At 46.2% G+C, this 19,419-nt stretch overlaps 1 protein-coding gene across 1 annotated transcript in view; it reads left to right on the top strand.

Moving 5' to 3' along the window:
* The first annotated feature begins 1,174 nt into the window (after positions 1-1,174).
* The window catches only part of MED12L (mediator complex subunit 12L), a 357,853-nt gene continuing 339,608 nt past the window's right edge, over positions 1,175-19,419 (top strand). The window contains exons 1-2 of the mRNA XM_033204320.1: positions 1,175-1,447; positions 2,306-2,529. Coding sequence (XP_033060211.1) covers positions 2,431-2,529 — 99 coding nt within the window. The 5' untranslated portion in view covers positions 1,175-1,447; positions 2,306-2,430. The remainder of the gene's footprint in view (positions 1,448-2,305; positions 2,530-19,419) is intronic.

Genomic DNA, 19,419 nt, shown 5'->3' with positions numbered 1-19,419 from the left:
CTAGATTTGATAGATGCCTGTATCACAAGGGCAAGTCCAGCCATGATATTAATCCCAGGATATTAGTGGAAGAGAAGACCCCGTGGCAAGATGGGGAAGGTGGTCAGGAAATGCCCTTCTGTGAAGGGTAAATGATCTCTAGAAGTAATTATTCAGATTAAGGAAGCCAAAAGCTAAACACCTGACTCAGCCTCAAACTGGGTTTGGAGGTTCTCACAGGTCAGGGTCAGGAGTGAGGAACTAGCCTCTGCCACATTACTTTCACTTTATTTATCTCCTTCCCCCTTTGCTTAAATGTCAATAAACATCAAAGTTGATGTTCAGATTCAACCAACATTTCCAGAGCACCTACTATGTATCAAAGGCTTCTGGTTAGAATCTGCCTGTGTCACCTTACAGAGAGGGAAGGCCGAGAAGGCCTCAAGCCGTGGAGAACGTGACTCCATTAGGCAAGGGCAGGTTAGGAACCCAGTCCCTCCAAGTCCAAGTCAGAGAAAATAGGTCAGAAACTTGGAATCAGTGGTGGATTCAAATTCCGACTACTTTCGTGGGTTTCGGCAAGTAAATGGTCCTCTCTGAGTTGGCTCAATTTCTCCACCCATAAAAAGGGTACAGTAAGACCGTGGAAGGTTGTAAGGACCAGAGATTCTGACTGTCAATATCCTGGCACTTAGCGAAGGCTCCATTAAATGGCAGCCATCATTCTTGGCCAAGTGCGGACGCACTCTCCCGGGCACGCCTCCCGCGGGGTCCCTCAGGACAGGCCGAGTCCGCCTCCGCGGCTCCGGTCTCGCAGAGCTCGCGCCAGGTGGCCCAGCATCTTGGTGCCCGCGCCCCGAAGCGAGCGAGGAGCAAGGGCGGGTTGGATGACCAAGGTCTGCCCTGGAGGATCACCCCCCAGCCCCTTCCACGCTGCCGGCGCAGGTGAGGTTTTCGGCCCAGGCCAAGGGGACTGCGACCTCTGGGGAGGTCGAGGAGGAGGGCGCAGCGGGGGGCCTGGAGCGGGGCTCCAGAGGGCGCTCCCTCCCTCGCCCAGGTTCACCCCAGGGCCAGCCTCAGCGCCGGGGCCCGCGGGCTGCGCGCTCTGCGGCTGCGAAAACCCGGAGAGGCGGATTGGAGCGCGCTCACCGCGCTCGCAGCCAACTCCTCCGCGGTCCGGCCGCCGAGCTGGGCATGCTCAGTGCGGACGCCGCGCCGCCGTCCGCCAACTCGGAAGCTCGCGCTCCCGGGCCGTGGGGGCGAGAACGCCGGCGGCGAGCCGGCGTCGCTCGCCGCCCCCAGACAGTGGGAAACTTCGCGGCGTTCCCGGAGCTCGTCCGGGCGAAGCAGATACCTCACAAATAAAATCATAATCCAATTCCCCCATCCCAACCCGAATGATGGAGGCTGCGGCGGCCGGAGTGACCCCGCCGCTGCCAGCCCCAGCCCGCTAGCCGCGGACCAACAGGTAAAGTGTTGGGGGTTGGGGGCGGAAGGGAAGAGGAGCTGGGGCCCGGGGGAGGCGGCGGGCTGGAGGAGCCCGAGACGCCTGCGGGCTGGCTGCCCCCGTCGGCGCTCACAGCTATCGCTCCTCACCCCCTTCCCCAGCCCCTGGAGGGACTGTAAAGGGTTAAGTCGGCCCCGCGCCACCGTGAGCACGGCCCCCTCCAGCCGCCGCGACCGCCAGCAGCGCGCCTCGGCGCCTGCCCGGAGCCTCCGAGGGGGCCGGAGCTACAGATGCGCCACCGGAGCCTGGCGGGCGTCTAGAAGTCACCGGCCGCTTCCCACCGGCCGCATCCCTGCGTCTCGCGCCCCCTTCAGACCTCCCTCCCTCTGCACCGGCCCGGTCCGCGCCCAGGTGGCGGGGTCTGCGGGGCGCGTGGCGGCGGGGGAAGGGTCCCTGCCGGGGAAGAGAAGCGGGGGCGGTCCGCTCCGCAGCTTCTTCCCGGGAGAGGAGGGCCACCCTCGCCTTGGGCGAGCACTTGAACCACTAGCCTAGGCGCCAAGAAAAGTTTTTTTTTTTTTTTCAGTGCCCCACCCCCACCCCATGCTGCGCCCAGCTGGGGTGGGTTTGGGTCCATTGGTGAAAAAAGTCACACGTTCCCATCAGCTGCTCCTCCCCCTGGGGACAGGGTGTGGGGGGAGCAGAGGCGGCAGGCGCCGCGGAGGACCCTGGCCGACCTCTAGCCCCTCCGCCGCCGCCGCCACCGGAGCGGTGCATCCCGGGGCTCGAGCGCAGCCGAGTACCCGCCGAAGGCTGTCCCCATCAGTGCGTGTCTGCTGCCGGGCAGCGGCAGCATCCAACCTGCTTTATTCCTGCCTGCAGCGCCACAGCGAGCGAGCGAGGAGGGGGAGAGAGGGAGTCTGTCTGCAAAGTGCTGCTCCCTGGTGCTCAGAGGCGGCTGCTCCAGCTCCAACTCTCATTCATTTCGCCGGTTAACATGAGAGATCATGGCCGCCTTCGGGCTTCTCAGCTATGAGCAGAGACCGCTGAAGCGCCCCCGGCTCGGGCCGCCCGACGTCTACCCACAGGACCCCAAGCAGAAGGAGGTAAGGGCGCCGGCGGCCTCCCGGGCAACCGGGGCCGCGCTCTGCAGCGCTGACCCGGGGCCAAGTTGGCCCAGCGGGCATCGCCGGCGCTGCGGGGGAAGAGGTCGGGGATGGGGATTAGAGGCGGGGGCCGGGCTAGTGGTGCTGGGCGATCCCCCGGCGGCGGAGACCGAGCGGCTGTCAGTCCCAGCGCTCCACTGGGGCGCTCGCTTTCCGTGTGCCGGTCGCTTTCTCGTTGCCGGGCCTTGCACGGCGCCGCCGGGCGCTTCTCGGGCTTCTTCCCTGCCGAAACCCTGTTCGCTCTCACCCGCTTCTGCCTGCTTTATTTTTCTTCTTGCCGCTTCGGTAAATCGTCGTAAACTTTTTGAAAAATGTTGGAATGCAGTGCATCCTACATTGAGGTCTTGCGTTTTGCGTTCGCTGGCCAGGGACGAAGGTGGGGGGAGCTTTTCAAATTTTCAGTTTGGAATGGAAGTCTTTTTTATCAAAGTGATGAATATTTAGCTCTCTGAGTACACCTCTGTAACCCGTCTACCCTTTAAAAATTAAAATTAAGGAGAAACACTGATTTTCGTCTGTAGAGGCAATTGGCTTAATTGCTGAAGACTGTTTTGTATGTGTAAAAGCAAGCGAGTTACCTTGGGAGGGAATAGGTCCCAGGATTGCTTATTTCTTTGAATGAAATTAATTGGAGACACCTTGACTCTTGCGCCAGGTACACCAGCTTCAATGGCTAGGGTAACCAAGGCGTTTTGTAGCTATGTATCTGTTTGTCAGGAGTTAACAAGTAATTATGTAACAAGTCTCTAGTTATAATGATCACCTTTGGCTACACCATTTGCCCAGAGACTTGCCTTTCTTTTCTTTTTTTTTTCTTTTGATCACCTGCTACCCAGCTGTGCTTTCTGAGTTTGCCAGCTGCAGTCCACCCATCTTCTGTTCAGCTAAACACTGACCACATTTCAAAACTTATCTTTCTGAGAATCTAAAAACCCTTCATTAAAAGTTTGTGGGCCCACTGATAGCACAGAAAGGGCCTTGTAAACCAGACAAGGAGGGGTCCTTAAGACTTTCCTTTTGATAAATGTATCTGTTTCATTAGGAGATTAAGTGCTTGTTCTGGCTAAACCGTCTTGCTTATAAACGTGTCTGAGAAGTAAGGAACAGCAACTCCTTTTAGAGGTTTAGCACGCTAAATATGCTCGAGCATCAATGGAGTCACGCAGATGAAGCTGGGAAGGTTTTACAGGTGGTTTCCAGCACTAGCTTTACAGGATGGTAGAGGTTTGATAAGATTACCCAGATTTTTTCCCCTACCCATTACCCCACCCTGCTACTCCAACTTAGAATGAAGTTAATGGTTAAGGACTGGAAATAATAGAGAAGCTGAGGATCAAGTGTAAAGTTAATAGCTTAAAAATTATTAGGAGGAAATTCTTAAAGTTTTGATAGGGACGGGGACAGTTCGTTGGTTGAACTTTATTATCTTGTAATTAATGTCTTACTGTGTCTTTCCAGAGGGCAGCATAATTGATGGCATGATGGCTTGGGATGCTGTGTGGGCTTATTTAGCATTTGCTCTTCAGGCCAACGCTCATTTCAGGATTGGGTCATCTGTGATTCTGGAAAGAGTAATTTTTGGATTTCAGGGTCTCAACATTTTATGGCGTTCTAAAACTGGAAGCGACCTTAGGGACTACTTTTTATAACTTCCTTTTGACTAAGTGAAACAGGCCTGGAAAACTTGACTGGTTCAACCAAGGTGTATGGGTGAATAAGCAGAGGAGTTGTACCACCAAACCAGTATTTATGTCAAAACTAATACTGCTTTGAGGATGATTTATGCTAAATTATGTTCTGATGTTATCACCTTTCCCCCAAGGCAGCCAATGTTTCATCTCTCTCAGGCGGACAGAGTTATGTGTAGCTGTAGCCAAATTTGGGTACAATATGGAACAGGTGCTTGGCTGTTCTTGGGTGGCTGGTGAGTAGAGTTTCCTAAGCTTTAGTTATTTATGTACTACCTCCCTCAAGATTTCTACCCTACCCCTGTACCACCTGTACTTTTATTCTGAAGTTTTCTTTAAACTAATTTTTAAGAAACTTTGTGTTTCCTGGGCAGTAATACATATGGAGTCATGGATTTATTGCAATATATGTATATATAAAATTTATATTAAATCATGTATACATACTATTTTAATTTGATATTACATGCACACATGTATATGATTATACATAATAAAATGAGAGCATTACTGTTAACACTTTAAAAGTTCATCTGTGTATCGAAAACAACAGTTGTGTTCCATTAGAGATATGTGTGGTGGAAAATGCTGATTTAACGGAGGAAGTGTGGGCTTCCAAGTTGGGCCGACCTGGATTTAGCTTTTTTTTTTTTTTTTGCAATTGTGTGGCCTCGGGCAAGTTGCATAGCCTCTCATTTGTAAATTAGTTTGTGCACTTCAGAAAAAATTCCAAACCAATATTTGTGTGAGAAAAGCCCTCCTCCTAGTAGAAGTTATTCTTGTCACCATAAATGTAATTTTTATTATTGTTGTTAACCAGTGGTAATAGTATTTCAGAAAAGGGCTCCAAGCAGATAGGGTAGAACCCTTGAATGAAGACCCATGTGGAGAAGTATGGGGGGGGGGTGGAATATGGAAGCTTTAACCTGCTTGATGGATTGGTTATATTTATTTGAGAGCTTGCTGTGCATCAGCATCCTATAGGACTTCATTATATATTGTGTTACAATACTTTGCCTCCTGCAAACAGACTGTCCTCAAGCCTTTAAAACAGGAAATCAGAAAACTGGCAGTCATCCTTGAGACCTCCTCCTCGCTTATACCCCCTTCATCCATCAGCATCTGTACATCCATCCGCATATCCTGTTCAGTTCCAAAATGTATTTCCAATCTACCAGATGCTCCCCCGTTTCACCAGTATGCTTGGTCTGCCTTCTGGCTTCAGGGTGACTTCTCTGCCCCAGTGTTCCTGCATATTCTGTTCTGGCCTTTCTGCCTGGACACCTGTCTGGCTAGCCACCCCCTCACACTCAGCATTCCAGCCAGCTCTTCTCACCTTAGTCTGTGGTTAGAAAGGTAGGCTCTGGAGCCAGTCTGCTTGGGTTGGGACCCTGGCTGTCCTGTTTATGTGCCCCTTATTCTCCCTTTACTTCATTTTCCTTCCATGTAGAGAGAGATAATACTAAACCCATAGGGCTGTTGGAAGATTACCTGGATAATATATGTAAAAAGCACTTAGAACAGAATCTGTCATAGATTCAGCCCCTCTATGTTTGCTGTCATGAACTACTGTCAGGCCTGCCCCTTCATCATTCAAGTCTCAGGCTTTTCTGGTATATCATTTACAATTATATACTTATTTGCATCTTGCCATCTCCCCCCAATAGGTCAGTTTCATGAGGGCATGGATGAGGTCTATTTTGGCATGGCAGAAGTACCTGGCACCTGCACATTTAGTTCCTAGAATGCTGAGGGCACAAATATTTATTGGAACATGAGTAAATGTGGGATGAATAAATTAAAAAGGGAAATCTGGTGACTGAGGGGTGTTGGGGAAAGTCAAGGTTAAAGCTGAAAGTATCCTTTGCATCTATCTGCTTTGGAGCCTAGGTTAAGGCTGAAAGTACAAATAAGGTCCAGAAGTAGGAAGGAAGAGGAGGTTTACTCTGGGACAAAAGAGACCGAAATAGGGCCAGGCACAGTGGCTCATGCCTGTAATCCCAGCACTTTGGGAGGCCAAGGCGGGTGGATCACCTGAGGTCAGGAGTTCGAGACCAGCCTGACCAACATGGTGAAACTCCGTCTCTACTAAAAAATACAAAAATTAGCTGGGCATGGTGGCGGGTGCCTGTAATCCCAGCTACTTGGGAGACTGAGGCAGGAGAATCGCTTGAACCCGGGAGGCGGAAGTTGCAGTGAGCCGAGATTGTGCCACTGCACTCCAGCCTGGGCGACAGAGCAAGACTGCGTCTCAAAAACAAAACAAAACAACAACCAAAAACCAAAACCAAAAAAAAAAAGACGCTGAAACATTTGAAGAGTAAATATGTGCGGAAAATCAAATTTGTTAGAAAAATGGGTTGGGGCAGTAGTGAGATTTCCAGGAATCAGGAGCGGTAGAGCCCCACCAGCAGGGACCTACAGGAAGAATGGCCTGGTGTGCAGTGCAGGGGCTGCCCGAAGATATACACAGCGTGACTTAGGAGAGCTGGTGGTGATGGTGGTGTCTGCATGCAGATATCCCAGAATGGTGGTTCTTCAACTTCAGAGGACATTCAGATTACTCTGAGGGCTTGTTAAAACAGATTGCTGGGTCTCTAAGATTCAGTAGGTCTGAGATCAGGCCCCAGAAATTGCACTGGTGACAAGATCCCAGGTGATCTGATGGTGCTGGTCTAGGGCCCCACTTCCCTAACCCTGACTTAAAGGGAAGGCATCCAGTTCTGCAGGGACTAGAGCATTCTGCCTGATACAAGCAGGGCTGGATTAGACTTCTGTGTATGGTTGAAGTTGCAGTAGTTTGGCTTAACAGCCAACTCAGCTAAGACTTGGTGTGCTTGTCCCAGAATTTGTGCCCTCTCTTACTTCAGATCTAAGGGAATGGACCAGGAAGTCTCAGTCCCCCTCCAGTGGCTTTTTCCATTACACTTGAAATAAAATGCAAACCCTTTACCTTGGCCTTCAAGGCCCTACCAGTCTGGCCCTTGTTCACCTCTGCAATCATTGCCTGCAGCCAAACAGCCTGGCTTTGCTAGTTCTGGCTCCCCGACTTACTGCCTGTTTGACTCAGCTTCCTCAACCATGGAATGAGGTTTGTATTTCTTCCAACTTCATAAGGTTGCTGGGAAGAGAAAATGAGCTAATGTATGCAAAATGTGTGGAACTGTGTCTGTCACAGAGGCAGCACTCAACACAGATCAACCACTATTAGCTGATCCCTTATTAAAGGATGCTGCGGGCCTCCTGTTGTACTTGCCATAACAGCCACAAGATCCTGCCTTTCAAGATCTGGACGTTGAGTCACCCCTTCCAACTTGCTGTGTGGTGGGCCCACAGGCTGCCTCTCTCTTCTTCCGACAGTCCTAGCTTCTTTGTGTATAGGTTCCTGTCCCTTGCTCCCTGCAGCAGTTTTGTTTCCTGTCATTTGGGTCATAGCTCAGAAACCCCCACAAGGAGGCCTTCCTTACAGCCCATCTTCCCTCATCCTTGCCAGTTCATTTCCCTGCGTTAATATGTTTTGTAGCGCTTGTCACTGTCTGAAGTGCAATTATTAGGATGCTGTTCTCTCCATGGCCTGCCTTCCAGCTGGAATGTAAGGTGCATGAGAACAGAGGCTTGTCTGTGGTGTTCACATCTGTGAATGGCCTAGTGCCTGGGAGTAGACTAGGTGCTCAGTAAATACTTCATGAAGAAATTAATAAATGCATAAAGAACTATTAATGAGCAATTGTGAGTATTTATAACATTTGACTGTCTCAATGCTTGGTTTATTTTGGTAACTCCTGTTTTCTTGTTAGCATCGAAAACTCTTAAACACATCAATGCCTGTTTGGAGGCAGCTGGGGAAGCGGAGTGGGGGAGGTGGAAAGTTGGTTTCTTCAAAAGGGGAGGATGTTGATAAAGTTTTCTGGGAAGAAAGGACAGGTTGACCAGTTGACTTAGGGGACCAAAAGAGGAGGCAAGGGAGATTTGATTTCAGAAAGCTCCTCACTTGAGACTACTTGGCTGGCCCCAAGGCACTGCTACAGACCTCCCAGAATCCCAGTGTTCAGGGAGGGACTGATGTTTGTGTTCAACTCATGCCTCAGGTGACTCTTGGGAGAGGAGCAGTGTAGGAAGCACTGGTTGAGAGGTCCTGCTGTTTTCAGCTTCTCACAGTTTGCTACCCAAACTCTATGGCCAGGGAGGAGGAACTCAGCTGGTTGTCATTTTTCAGGGCCTGCCAGCATTTGCAGCCGAATGTGAAAGATGCTTGTTAAAAATGCACATATACACTTTGGGGAGACCAAGACTGGAGGATCGCTTGAAACTGGAAATTGGAGGCCAGCCTGGGCAACATAGTGAGACCCCCATCTCTACAAAAAATTTAGAAAGCCAGGTTTGGTGGTGCACACCTGCGGTCCCAGCTACTAGGGAGGCCAAGGTGGGAGGATCAGTTGAGCCCGGGGGTCAAGGCTGCAGTGAGCTGTGATCTTGCCATTGCACTCCAGCTTGGGCTATAGAGTGATACCCTGTCTCTTAGAAAATGCAGGTAAAGTGACCCACCTCTACCCCAGACATGCTAAGTCAGAATTCTGGGAAGGAAGCTCAGAAATTTGCATTTTAAACAAGTTTTCTAGGTGATTCCAAAACATGTCAAGCTTGAAAACCTTTGCTTTAGTTTGCTGTCCTTATCCGTAGAGAGCATTGTGAACTGGGCTCCCCCTTATTCCTACCTGCTGCCCCTGATTTGATGTATTAGAATCTTTTGGACAAATAAGTACCTTTTGGTACCAAACAGTGCCAAAAGAAAGTTTAGTTACTTTCCTCCTTGAAGTTCTGATAACCATGGTTCCCAACATAGGTTTGTTTTCTGTTGCTGTACACAGTTTATAGCAGAGGAGAGTTTTATGCCTTGGTTTTGAAATAGCTATATCTCCCTCCTGCATGCATTTGGCTAAACTGGGGGATAAGCGAGCAGATCTTGCTTTGTTCCATGAAGCCATTTTTTGAACTTGTCAGGGTTGTGGAATTTTCTTTGACTGTGTCCCTGGGTTCTCAGTTTTGCTCTTTGGGGACCCCTGTAAGACGGTCATTTAGGGGTACAACCACTGTCCTTTAGCCTGTCAGATATTTCCCTTGGAGTAGCACCTGAGGAGATGAAATGGGATCCTTTAGGAGGTTGGAGGACCACACCATGAGATCTGGAAAGTAAACTGCATTGGGTGAGCACGAGGTAGGAGAGGATGAGGATGCACAGAGTGGAAAGATTCTAGTTGAACCAGTTAGTGCCACCCGCAGGTGTGTGCACATGTGTGCGTCTGCCCATACATATATGCACCCTTGTGTGAAGACAGAGCTCCTCGTTAGTGTAGTAGTGAATTAAGGAAAAAAGAAAAGCAGAAGTGGACGCATAGAGTAAGTGCAAACTACAAGAATTGTGATGTATTTCTTCTGAAGCTCTCCTCTGATGAGGTTCTGGGAACACCATTCACAGGGCTTCTAGACTAGGCAGGAATTTGAGAAGTTGGAAGGATCCACAAGAATGAACATGATGAAAGATGTTAAAATGTCAGGTCTCTTGAGCAGTGAAGGAAGGGGTGATTGACTTAGCCTGGAGAAAAGCTGACTTCAGAATCTGAGAAAAACCAGGTGGAGGGAAGAAATCCAAGGGAAATGCAGAGGGGAGACTCTTACCTCCTACATATTCCTCCCCAAAAAGGGAGCATGGAAACACTTGGACTTTTAATTACCTTTAGATAATTTCTAAAGCTGGGTGATGGTGACAAGGGAGTTCATGATATTGTTCTCTTTCTCTTAGAAAATGTGTATGTATATGTAAAGAACTATGTCATTAAGTTATACCACAGCTTAATTTTGGCTTAAAAATACGTATACACAATCTAGAACGATTACCACTCACATACACACAGTTATCTCTGGGGGATAGGATTAAGGGTGATTTTTATTTTTCTTCTTTGTACTAATTTGTATTCCAAGCTGTAACAATAGATATGTACTACTTTTGTCATTGGAGGAAGTACATTAAAGAATAATTATTAGGTAACTTTGATTTAGAGAAATGGGTTTCTGTTAGTTCCAAGCCAACCTAGAGCCCCTTTAGGTGATGCCTAGGCAGAGGGATCTCATAGGGTGTAGAATAGGCATTTATGTACCTGCAATCTGCCAAAAGCTGGATAGGACTGGAGTTAGGACTGTTAGGTGATCATTCCAGCTCTGCAACTTGAACTGTGTGATATCCCCAGTTGGGTCGTTTTCCTCACCTATAAGCTGCAGAGAATAATATCTGATATATAGAGCATTTAAAATGTGAAGCAGCATTGTGAACTTAACTTTTTAATCAAATGTAAGGTATAATAAATTCAGTGACCTGCAGGAGCAGGTTTATACCAACTGACTGTTAACATTTCAGGAATTTCATGAAATGGTTGATACCATGTTGGTAGCTTGAAACTGGCTATACAATTCAATAGTAATAGTATTAACACCAAGGAAATTGGCAAATGCTACAAATGAGAACTTAATTTCATTCTTTTTTTTTTCTTTTAAATTTAAGACATAGTCTTGCTCTGTCAACCAGGCTGGAGTGCAGTGGCACGATCTCGGCTCACTGCAACCTCTGCCTTCTGGGTTCAAACTATTCTCCTGCCTCAGCCTCCCGAGTAACTGGGATTACAAGCACACACCACCATGCCCAGGTAACTTTTGTATTTTTAGTCGAGACGGGGTTTCACCATGTTGGCCAGGTTGGTCTCGAACTCCTGACCTCACGTGAGCCACTGTGCCTGACCGACTTTCTTTCATTCTAAGCTGGTTAACATTTACCTGCATACCACCGGGTATAGTTATAGGTGGCAGATACTTTGTTGGCTACTTCACTGTCATTATTATCCTGCTTTTCCCTTGCCTGCTTCTCACTAAAAAGTATTTTTTCTTTTTTTTAAAGCCAGATCCTAGCAGGGCTCAGTAGTGCATGCCTGTAATCCCAGCTACTCTGGGGACTGAGGTGGGAGAATCACTTGAGCCTACAAGTTCAATATTAGCCTGGGCAACACAGTGAGAGCTGATCTCAAAAGAAAGCCAGATTCTCACTTTCCTAGTTTCCCTTGCATGTTGAGATAAGCATATAACTTAACTCTGGCCCAAGAAATTTAATGAAAATCTGGATTCCTGGAAACTTTTTTTTTTCCTGTCTGATAAAAGTACAGACACAGAAGGAGAATGCCATCTCCTGAAGACCTGAAGGCTCCTTAGTTTTCTATCTTTGGAAAGGTAATGAAAGAACATAGCTGGAGCTGGGGCAATCATCTTACGGCCTGTGGCAACAAGCTTATGGGGAAAAGACAACAAGAGGAGTCAGTTGAGTGGCTTTATGAATTTGCTAGGCTGCTGAACTGACCTTGGGACCACTTCTCCTTGGACTTCTTTTTAAGTAAACAAGGCATAGCCATCCTCATGGTTTAAGCCGCAGTTGGACCATATGTCTCTTGTAGCCGTGTAATGTTGTCAAGGTACTTTCTGTTTATATTTTGGTATCCTTGAATATTCGCAGCATGAGGGCCACCCCCCTCACCCCCTTTTTTCCCCTCAGGGATTACACATTCCAGGAACTCTCCTGCTCTTTGGCTTCATGACGAATACATGTCCAGAAACAAAGAGCAGTGGCATCTTGTCCATCAGGCAGTGCATTGTGGCCTGGTCCTATCAGAAATGGAGGGGGAACTGAACAGCCGCCTCCTTTATTTATTTCTGTTTCTGGCAGAAAGTGTTTTGGTGGGAAGGGAGGAAGAACCCTGTTCTGTTTTGCCTAGAGAGGGAGATTCTGTAGGTCTGCTATTTTGGGGGGAAGCCATGCATGTTTATAGATAGAAGGGAACTTTGAGGTGGATTGTTCTAACCTTCTCATTCAATACAAAAGGAAATTGAGTCCCAGGCAGGTTAAAGTGACTTGTCAAAGCAGATCTGGGCCAAGCACTTGTGTGCCCTGATTTGTTCTTGCAACTTTACCTGGCCTCTCTGTAAACAGCCTCCCCTTCACGTTGCCCTGGAAATGAGAATCACTCTGCAATTTAGGGCACCCAGTGCCTCTGTGAGAGCTGGGAACTCTTCAGCTCACCGCTTGATCCTCTCGGAGCTGGCCAGATCTTGTGAGGTGTTTCCTGGGCGGGGGGAAGAATACTTCAGAAGCTCATGCACTTTTGTCGTTGTGTTTTTTGATAGAAGGTTCCCAGACCTATCTGCAGCCTCTGAGGATAGCTCTGGCATTGGCATTTGTGGGCTGTGTGCGTGTGCTGGAGGTCATTTCTCTCTAGTTTCAGTTTCTTGGTTGAGATACCCCCTTATTTATGGGTAGCTCTCTTGAGAGAGACGCACACAAGTGGTACCAGTTGCCCAGTTCCAGGAAGCAACACGTACATGACATTCTGTATAAATGGATCTTTCTTAGTTGTACAATGCTGTGACCCTGAGAAGAGGAGAAAAATTTTAGCCCCTGGATTTTATTTTCCATGTTTTGCACAAAATCTTACTATAACATATGCATGCCAAACAAATTCAGTCATTCAGCAAATGTGATTGAGCACCTTGTAGGCTCTTTGACAGCTATGGCACTATGAGGACAGGACCACAGACTTGTATTCCCTACTGCGTCACTGACTTCCAACGCAGTGCCTGGCCTACACCTAGAACTCAAAACTTTCTTTTATGAATGCGTGTAAGAATCCACAAATGCTAAGAGCATTAGATACAGTCCTGGTGCCCCAGGCCTTCGGTCTAGAGCAGTTGATTTCCACTGGTGAGGGGCGAGGGTGCATTTTCTTTCTCTCTCCTCAGGACGTTGGCAGTGTCTAGAGACATTTTGGGTTGCCACAACTGGGTGTGTGTCTTGGTACTTGCATCTAGTGGGTAGAATCCAGGGATGCTGCTAATATTCACCAATGCACCAAACAACCCGCTACACCAAAGGCTTAACTGGCCCCTGCTATCAGTAGTTCCAGGGTTGAGAAACTATCATCTAGAGGAAGTGATGGACTTGTAAATGAGGAGCACATATTTTAAATATTCTTTAAGAGGAAGGTGCAAAGTGCTGTGGAAACCAGAGGAGGGGGAGTGACCCATTTTTCTGATAGGACAGATAGAAAAAGAGATTTTTGAATCTGGAACTTGGAGGGTGTGTAGGAGCGGATGGGGTTGAGGATAGGGAAGATTCATTCCAGGAAGAAGGAGCAGCAGATGCAAAGGGTCACAGGCCAAAATGATGTGGGTGTGCCTTGGGCTATGGGCCTGCCGCATGGTGTGGGGCATCCGGGGGAAAGCTGGGTTGGTGTGGGAAAGAAAGGTGGGATACAGTCATGGGGATCTTTACTTTGTGGAGGCTTTTAGATGTTATGGTGGAGGAAGCCAGCCACCGTTCAAGGGTGATAAGGGAATGAGGTTTAAGATGATTGAGGGTTGCGGTTTCAAGGGACAGTGCCTCTGAGGGTCATATTGAGGCAGAAGGATTGCCTAGCTAGGTGGTCCTTCACATTCAGAACTGGAAGTGGGTGATTGGTTTCCTGTGGCTGCCATAACAAATGACCACAAACTGGGTGGCTTAAACCAACATTCACTCATTCCCTCACAGTTCTAGAGGCCAGAAATCTGAAATCCGGGTGTTGGCAGGGCCACACTCCCTCTGAAGGCTCTCGGAGGAGACTCCTTCCTTGCCTGCTCCAGCCTGCGATGGCTCCAGGTGTTCGTGGCTTCTTTGACTTGTGTCCACACATCACTAATTTTTGCCTCCATCTTTACATGGTCTTCTCCACTGACTGTTTTCCTCTGGGTGTCTCCTATAAGGACACTTGTCATTGTATTTACGGCCCACCCAGATAATCTGTGATGATCTCATCCTTAATTACATCCGCAAAGACCCTTTTTCCAAATGAGGTCACATTAACAGGTTGTGGGATTTGATGTGAATATCTTTTAGGCGAGTGTTTTTTGGTCTATGGGATTGGGAAGCTCGGGAAGAAAGGAGGGGTGTATTAGTCCGTTTTCACACTGCTGATAAAAAGACATACCTGAGACTGGGTAGTTTATAAAGAAAAAGAGGTTTAATGGACTCGCAGTTCCACGTGACTGGGGAGGCCTCACAATCATGGTGGAAGGTGGAAGTCATGTCTTACATGGTGGCAGGCAAGAGAGAATGAGAGCCAAGTGAAAGGGGAAACCCCTTATAAAACCATCAGCTTTCATGATACTTACTACCAAGAGAATGGTATGGGGGAAACCGCCCCCATGTTTCAATTATCTCCCACCAGGTCCCTCCCACAACATGTGGGGATTATGGGAACTACAATTCAAGATGAGATTTGGGTGGGGAAACAGCCAAACCGTATCAAGGGGTGAATTTATGAGAAACGTTATTTGGATGGCAGAATCAATAAGGTGGATATGTGAAGTAAGAGGAAGGAGCACAAGAATTTACCAACACTGTTAGCTTAAGCCAGTGGTTTCCAAACTTTCTGCTCTTGGGAATGCTTTGCAGTCTTAAACTTTGAGGATCTATTAAGCTTTTACTTATGTAGGTTACATCTCTCAATAATTACTGTGTTAGAAATTAAAACTGAGAAATTTAAATATATATTCATTAAAAAATCATAGTCAACCAATTTCATGTTAAATTGTGTTTTTTAATGGAAAATAACTTTTTCCCCAAACCAAAAAAAATAGTGAAAAAAGATTGGTATTATTTTACATTTTTGCATGTCTCTTTAATGTCTAGATTTTTGTCTTTAGTTCTGCATTCAATCTGTTTTGAGACATTATTTGGGTTGAAGAGCATGAATAAAGTCTGGCTTTTCACAGACAAATGTTGAAATGCTCTCGAGAACTCCAGAGGTGTTGGACTTGGAAAACTACTTGTTTAGACTATTGGGTAGGTAGATCAATGGTGGTCCTTAAACTAACATGCCATAGGGAACAAAGTAATTTAACTGTTTTCCAAGGATTGGGGTGAGTGAGGGAGGGGAGGAGAGAATTAGTTCATTTCTGAATGTTTCCAATTTGAGGAACCCCTGGGGAGTCCAGGTTGAAATGTGTAGTGGTGGAAGCTAGAAGTCTGGATTTGGTTGTGATGTATTCATAAATAATTGAAGTCATGGGTGTGATTACCTGTTGAGAGTGTGCAAAGAGATGGAGGATTGTATGACCTGGAGAGATGGAACTTTCTAGGGATAGACTTCCTGGACTGTGTCAGGGGATCTCTGAGGAGGGCAGTTGACAGGGATTTATGGGTGCAGATGCTAAATGACCCAAAGAGACAGTTAACATCAGTGAGACTCCAGCTCCATTTGCCTCCTCTTATTTCTCCTAGATCTGGTTATCAGGCTGAGCAAGGCTGAACTGGCCCTGAGGCAGAGGATTGAGGACCCAAGGGAAGTGATAGCTTTGACCTTGTAATAAATCTCTTCCTCTTAGAAAGGGGGGGAGACAGAATTGACACAGGGCTCCCCACTTACCTTGAATTTTCTACAGGCATTTCCAGAGTCAGTTGGAATGTACCAAGATTTCTCCCTCAGTAAGAATCACTCTGCCTTCAACCCATATCCAGTGTGCTGCGGATCAGCTGTGCAGCTAGCTGCCTCCTTGTTATCAATTAAAATTTGGTAGAATTTGCTGCTTTCCTTTTCCAGCCTTTTCATTCATGGATAGTCTAATGAGGTTGTTGAGATCTGGACTATTTAAGTCATTGGCAGGAGTGAAGAACTAATAAAAATGTATTTTGTTTGAAGTGTTGTTGGGATTTTTTGCTAAGATGCTAGTTTACTTAAAGGTATGGAGGATCTATCAAAACTGTGGCCGAGGCATTGCTAAATAATTTATCATTCTCCTGAGTTCTGCGAGGAAGGTTACTATTGACATTGTTTAGGTTCTTCTTCTTCTTCTTCTTCTTCTTCTTCCTCTTCCTCTTCCTCTTCCTCTTCTTCTTCTTTCTTCTTCTTTCTTCTTTCTTCCTTTTCTTTTCTTCTTCTTCTTCTTCCTTCTTTTTTTAAATAAAGCTTCACACAGTGCTATTATTTGACAGTATGGAAAATATTTTTGGGGTCAGAGTTGTTTTTACTTTGGTCAGTTTCAGACTATGTAAACTCCCTCTTGAAAAAGATTCTTTATGAATTGGAGACACTAGTTACATTTCTGCTACTCACTTGAATCTGCTTTTAAGTTATTAACTAATTGAAATGTTTTTGAAATTATATTTTCATTTACTTAGTACTTGATATGTGTCTTCCACTGTGTTAGGTCATATGGGGGTGTAGAAAAGAAATAGAAGCCTCCTGTCTGTCTCCTCTAAAAATGTGCTTCTCAAAATAACTGTGGTGAAGGATCAGTTTTTAGAAAAATTAATTTTCAATCTGTTGTAGACTAATATGATAAAAATGAATTACTAGGAAAATGAAATGCTGCTTGAATGTAGTGGTAATGTCAAATTGCTGTAAAAGTTTCCAAATACTCTCAGTTTTTGCACATTTCATGTTGAGGACCAGTGACAGTATCAGACCACACTCGGGGTGGTAGCAATGCTCTACGAGTTGTCGGTTTACCTACCCACATAAAACAATTTTTAAAATGACTGATTCATTAGTTTTATGTATTTATTTGAAAATTGATGAATAAGATAACATTCTGTATAGTGTACAAAGTGCCACATTACATTATGATAGCCACTATTTATTGTGTTGGTTATTCTGAGTGCTTTAGGTGTTTGGTTTTGTGCCAGCCTCATGATACCTATGAGGTGGGCATTATCATCTCTTGCTTACAAATGAAGAAACTGAGGCACAGAGAGGTACTTAACTTGCCCAGGGTCATTGAGTGGCATAGTGATGGAGTTGGACTCCCTGAGCCCATGCTGTAAACATTCCGCTCTATTTATATAGTGAGTCTAAGAATGCTGCGTGAGTTCAGAAAAGAGAGGGCTGGATACATGGAGGTTACACTGGCAGATGTAGGGTCTTGAGAGAGGCAGGGCCTGAATGGGTGGGACATGCTGTACCCGCTCATGAGAAGAAGCTGGAAGGGAGGAGAAGGGAGGCAGTTTATCTGCAGATCAGGCCTGGTGGAGTGTCTGCTGGAGCCCCAGCAGGTTGGGGGATGGGGGGCGGTGGTGACCTCACGTGGTTCTGCTGTTAGATTTATCTCACTAGGTCATGCCTAATAAATCCAGTGTGGGAGAGAGTGGAGTCGGGGAGGCTGGGAGGGAGACAACTCTAGTAACCAAAGCATGAAGTAAAAAGAGCCCGACTGATCAGGGCTTTAAATAGGACTGAAGAAGAATTGGCAGTTGGTGACAGATTGGTCAAAGGAAAGGAAGAGAGGCGAATAGACAACGCTCATATTTCTTCGAACACTGTTCAGCTAGGATAGTAGGCCCTGTTGCTTGAGGACCTCAGAGTGATACAGTTTTGTACTCAGTCTTCAGTGATGGGACAGGCATTTGAATTCCTTGGGTGCTGAATTGGAATGAATATTCAGACTCCCACCCACGCTGTGACTTCTAACTGGTATTAACTGGTTTAATTGAAGGTCTTATTATTAAAAGGACCTTGTAGCTTTGGTTTATACTGCTTGTCCTGTGCTTTGAATCTCCCTTTAATGCCTGTTACTGACCTCCTTGTGGGCTGCTTGGGTGATGGTTAATCACCAGATTTGCTTGGAAGGTTTACTAAGCTTGGTGGAGGTACAAATGAGCAAGTCCCCTGAAAATAAAAAGGGTGGAGGCTGAGAGGTGCTAACAGAGGTTAACTGTTCAAACTGGTTTTTCCGAGGTTTACCAGGGGAAATTTGTTTCCTTGGCTCAAAATTACATGTTTAGACCCTCTGTTTCTGAACAATTGGCCTAAAAGTAATGAACAAAATTGCCACCACCGACAGCAAAAAAGAGACATTTCCGTTCTCTTTCCCCTCTTTCCCAAGCAAGAGGAAGTGAACGTGGTTCACTGCAACCTCGACCTTCTGGGCTTAAACAGTCCTTCCACCTTTGCCTCCTAAGTAGCTGGGCCCATGCCTGACTAATTTTTATTTATGTTGTTTTTTGTAGAGACAGGGTCTCACTATGTTGCCCAAGCTGGTCTTGAATTCCTGGACGATCAAGCGATCATCTCGCCTGGGCCTCCTAAAGTGTTGGGATTATAGGCATGAGCTACTGCACCCAGTCTTGTTGTTATTTTTCATGAATTTGCAGTACATTTGGTGGGGAATCATTTTTTTCTCTCCTACAATGTGGCTTCCTGCAGATGTGTGCTGAGCGTGGGGTCAGAGATGGAATTGAGGTGGGAAAGAAGGATAAAAGAAAGGAGCTACATAATGGATAAGTGTAAGTCAATTAACTGGACTGCAGAGGACAGAAACCATGGCTTATGTTTGTGTTCTCTGCCCTCAGATCACCTAGCACACTAGCTTGTTAAGTACTCTGTGAAAAACGATTTAAAGGAAAAATTTGTTATGTAAGATTGCAATGCAAGAACTATATGGCATACCTCAGCAATAAAGGATCTAAAGAGAAAACTATCTTTTGAGGCTGCCTTAAATATAATTCTGGGCAGAATAAACTAGCAAATACCTTAAGTCTTTCTTGCTTTATGAATATGCAAATCTAAAAGTTCAAGTATTTTTCTCCTGTGGTTTCCTAGATTTTTTTTCTGAGAGCCACATCCAGGTGTTTGATATCAGAGAGTGATATGCATTTGAATGTGATTTGAATATGAATTAATTAATGGGATACAATTATTTAGATAAGAGTGGAGTAAATGCTAAGTATATTTAGATATAATTGGAATCCGAGGCTCTCTCCCACTTTTAAATGAGGGAGGAGGAACTGCCTGTCTCACTAGGACACTTCTGGGTAGGATGAAGGAGGTTGTCATGGGAAATTGGCACTTCTGAGAGCTGTGTGTTCAACACTTCATTCATGGTGGACATTTCCATCCAAATTGAATTTCTGAGTAGTCAGTCCTGTGCTCAGTTTGGGCCATATGTACTGGTCATACAAAAGATCATCATTGTAATGATGGAGATACCATTTTTAAAGTAATTAGTGTGCGTGCCAGTTACTGTGTTGATTGTATCACAAATGATTTCTACTTATCCTTTACAGTAGACATGT

Source organism: Trachypithecus francoisi, unplaced genomic scaffold (assembly GCF_009764315.1).
Source record: "Trachypithecus francoisi isolate TF-2019V2 unplaced genomic scaffold, Tfra_2.0 Lachesis_group0, whole genome shotgun sequence".
Classification (NCBI taxonomy): Eukaryota; Metazoa; Chordata; class Mammalia; order Primates; family Cercopithecidae; genus Trachypithecus; species Trachypithecus francoisi.
The sequence above is the reverse complement of the archived record's forward strand: the minus strand, read 5'-3'. Positions and strand labels throughout refer to the sequence as shown.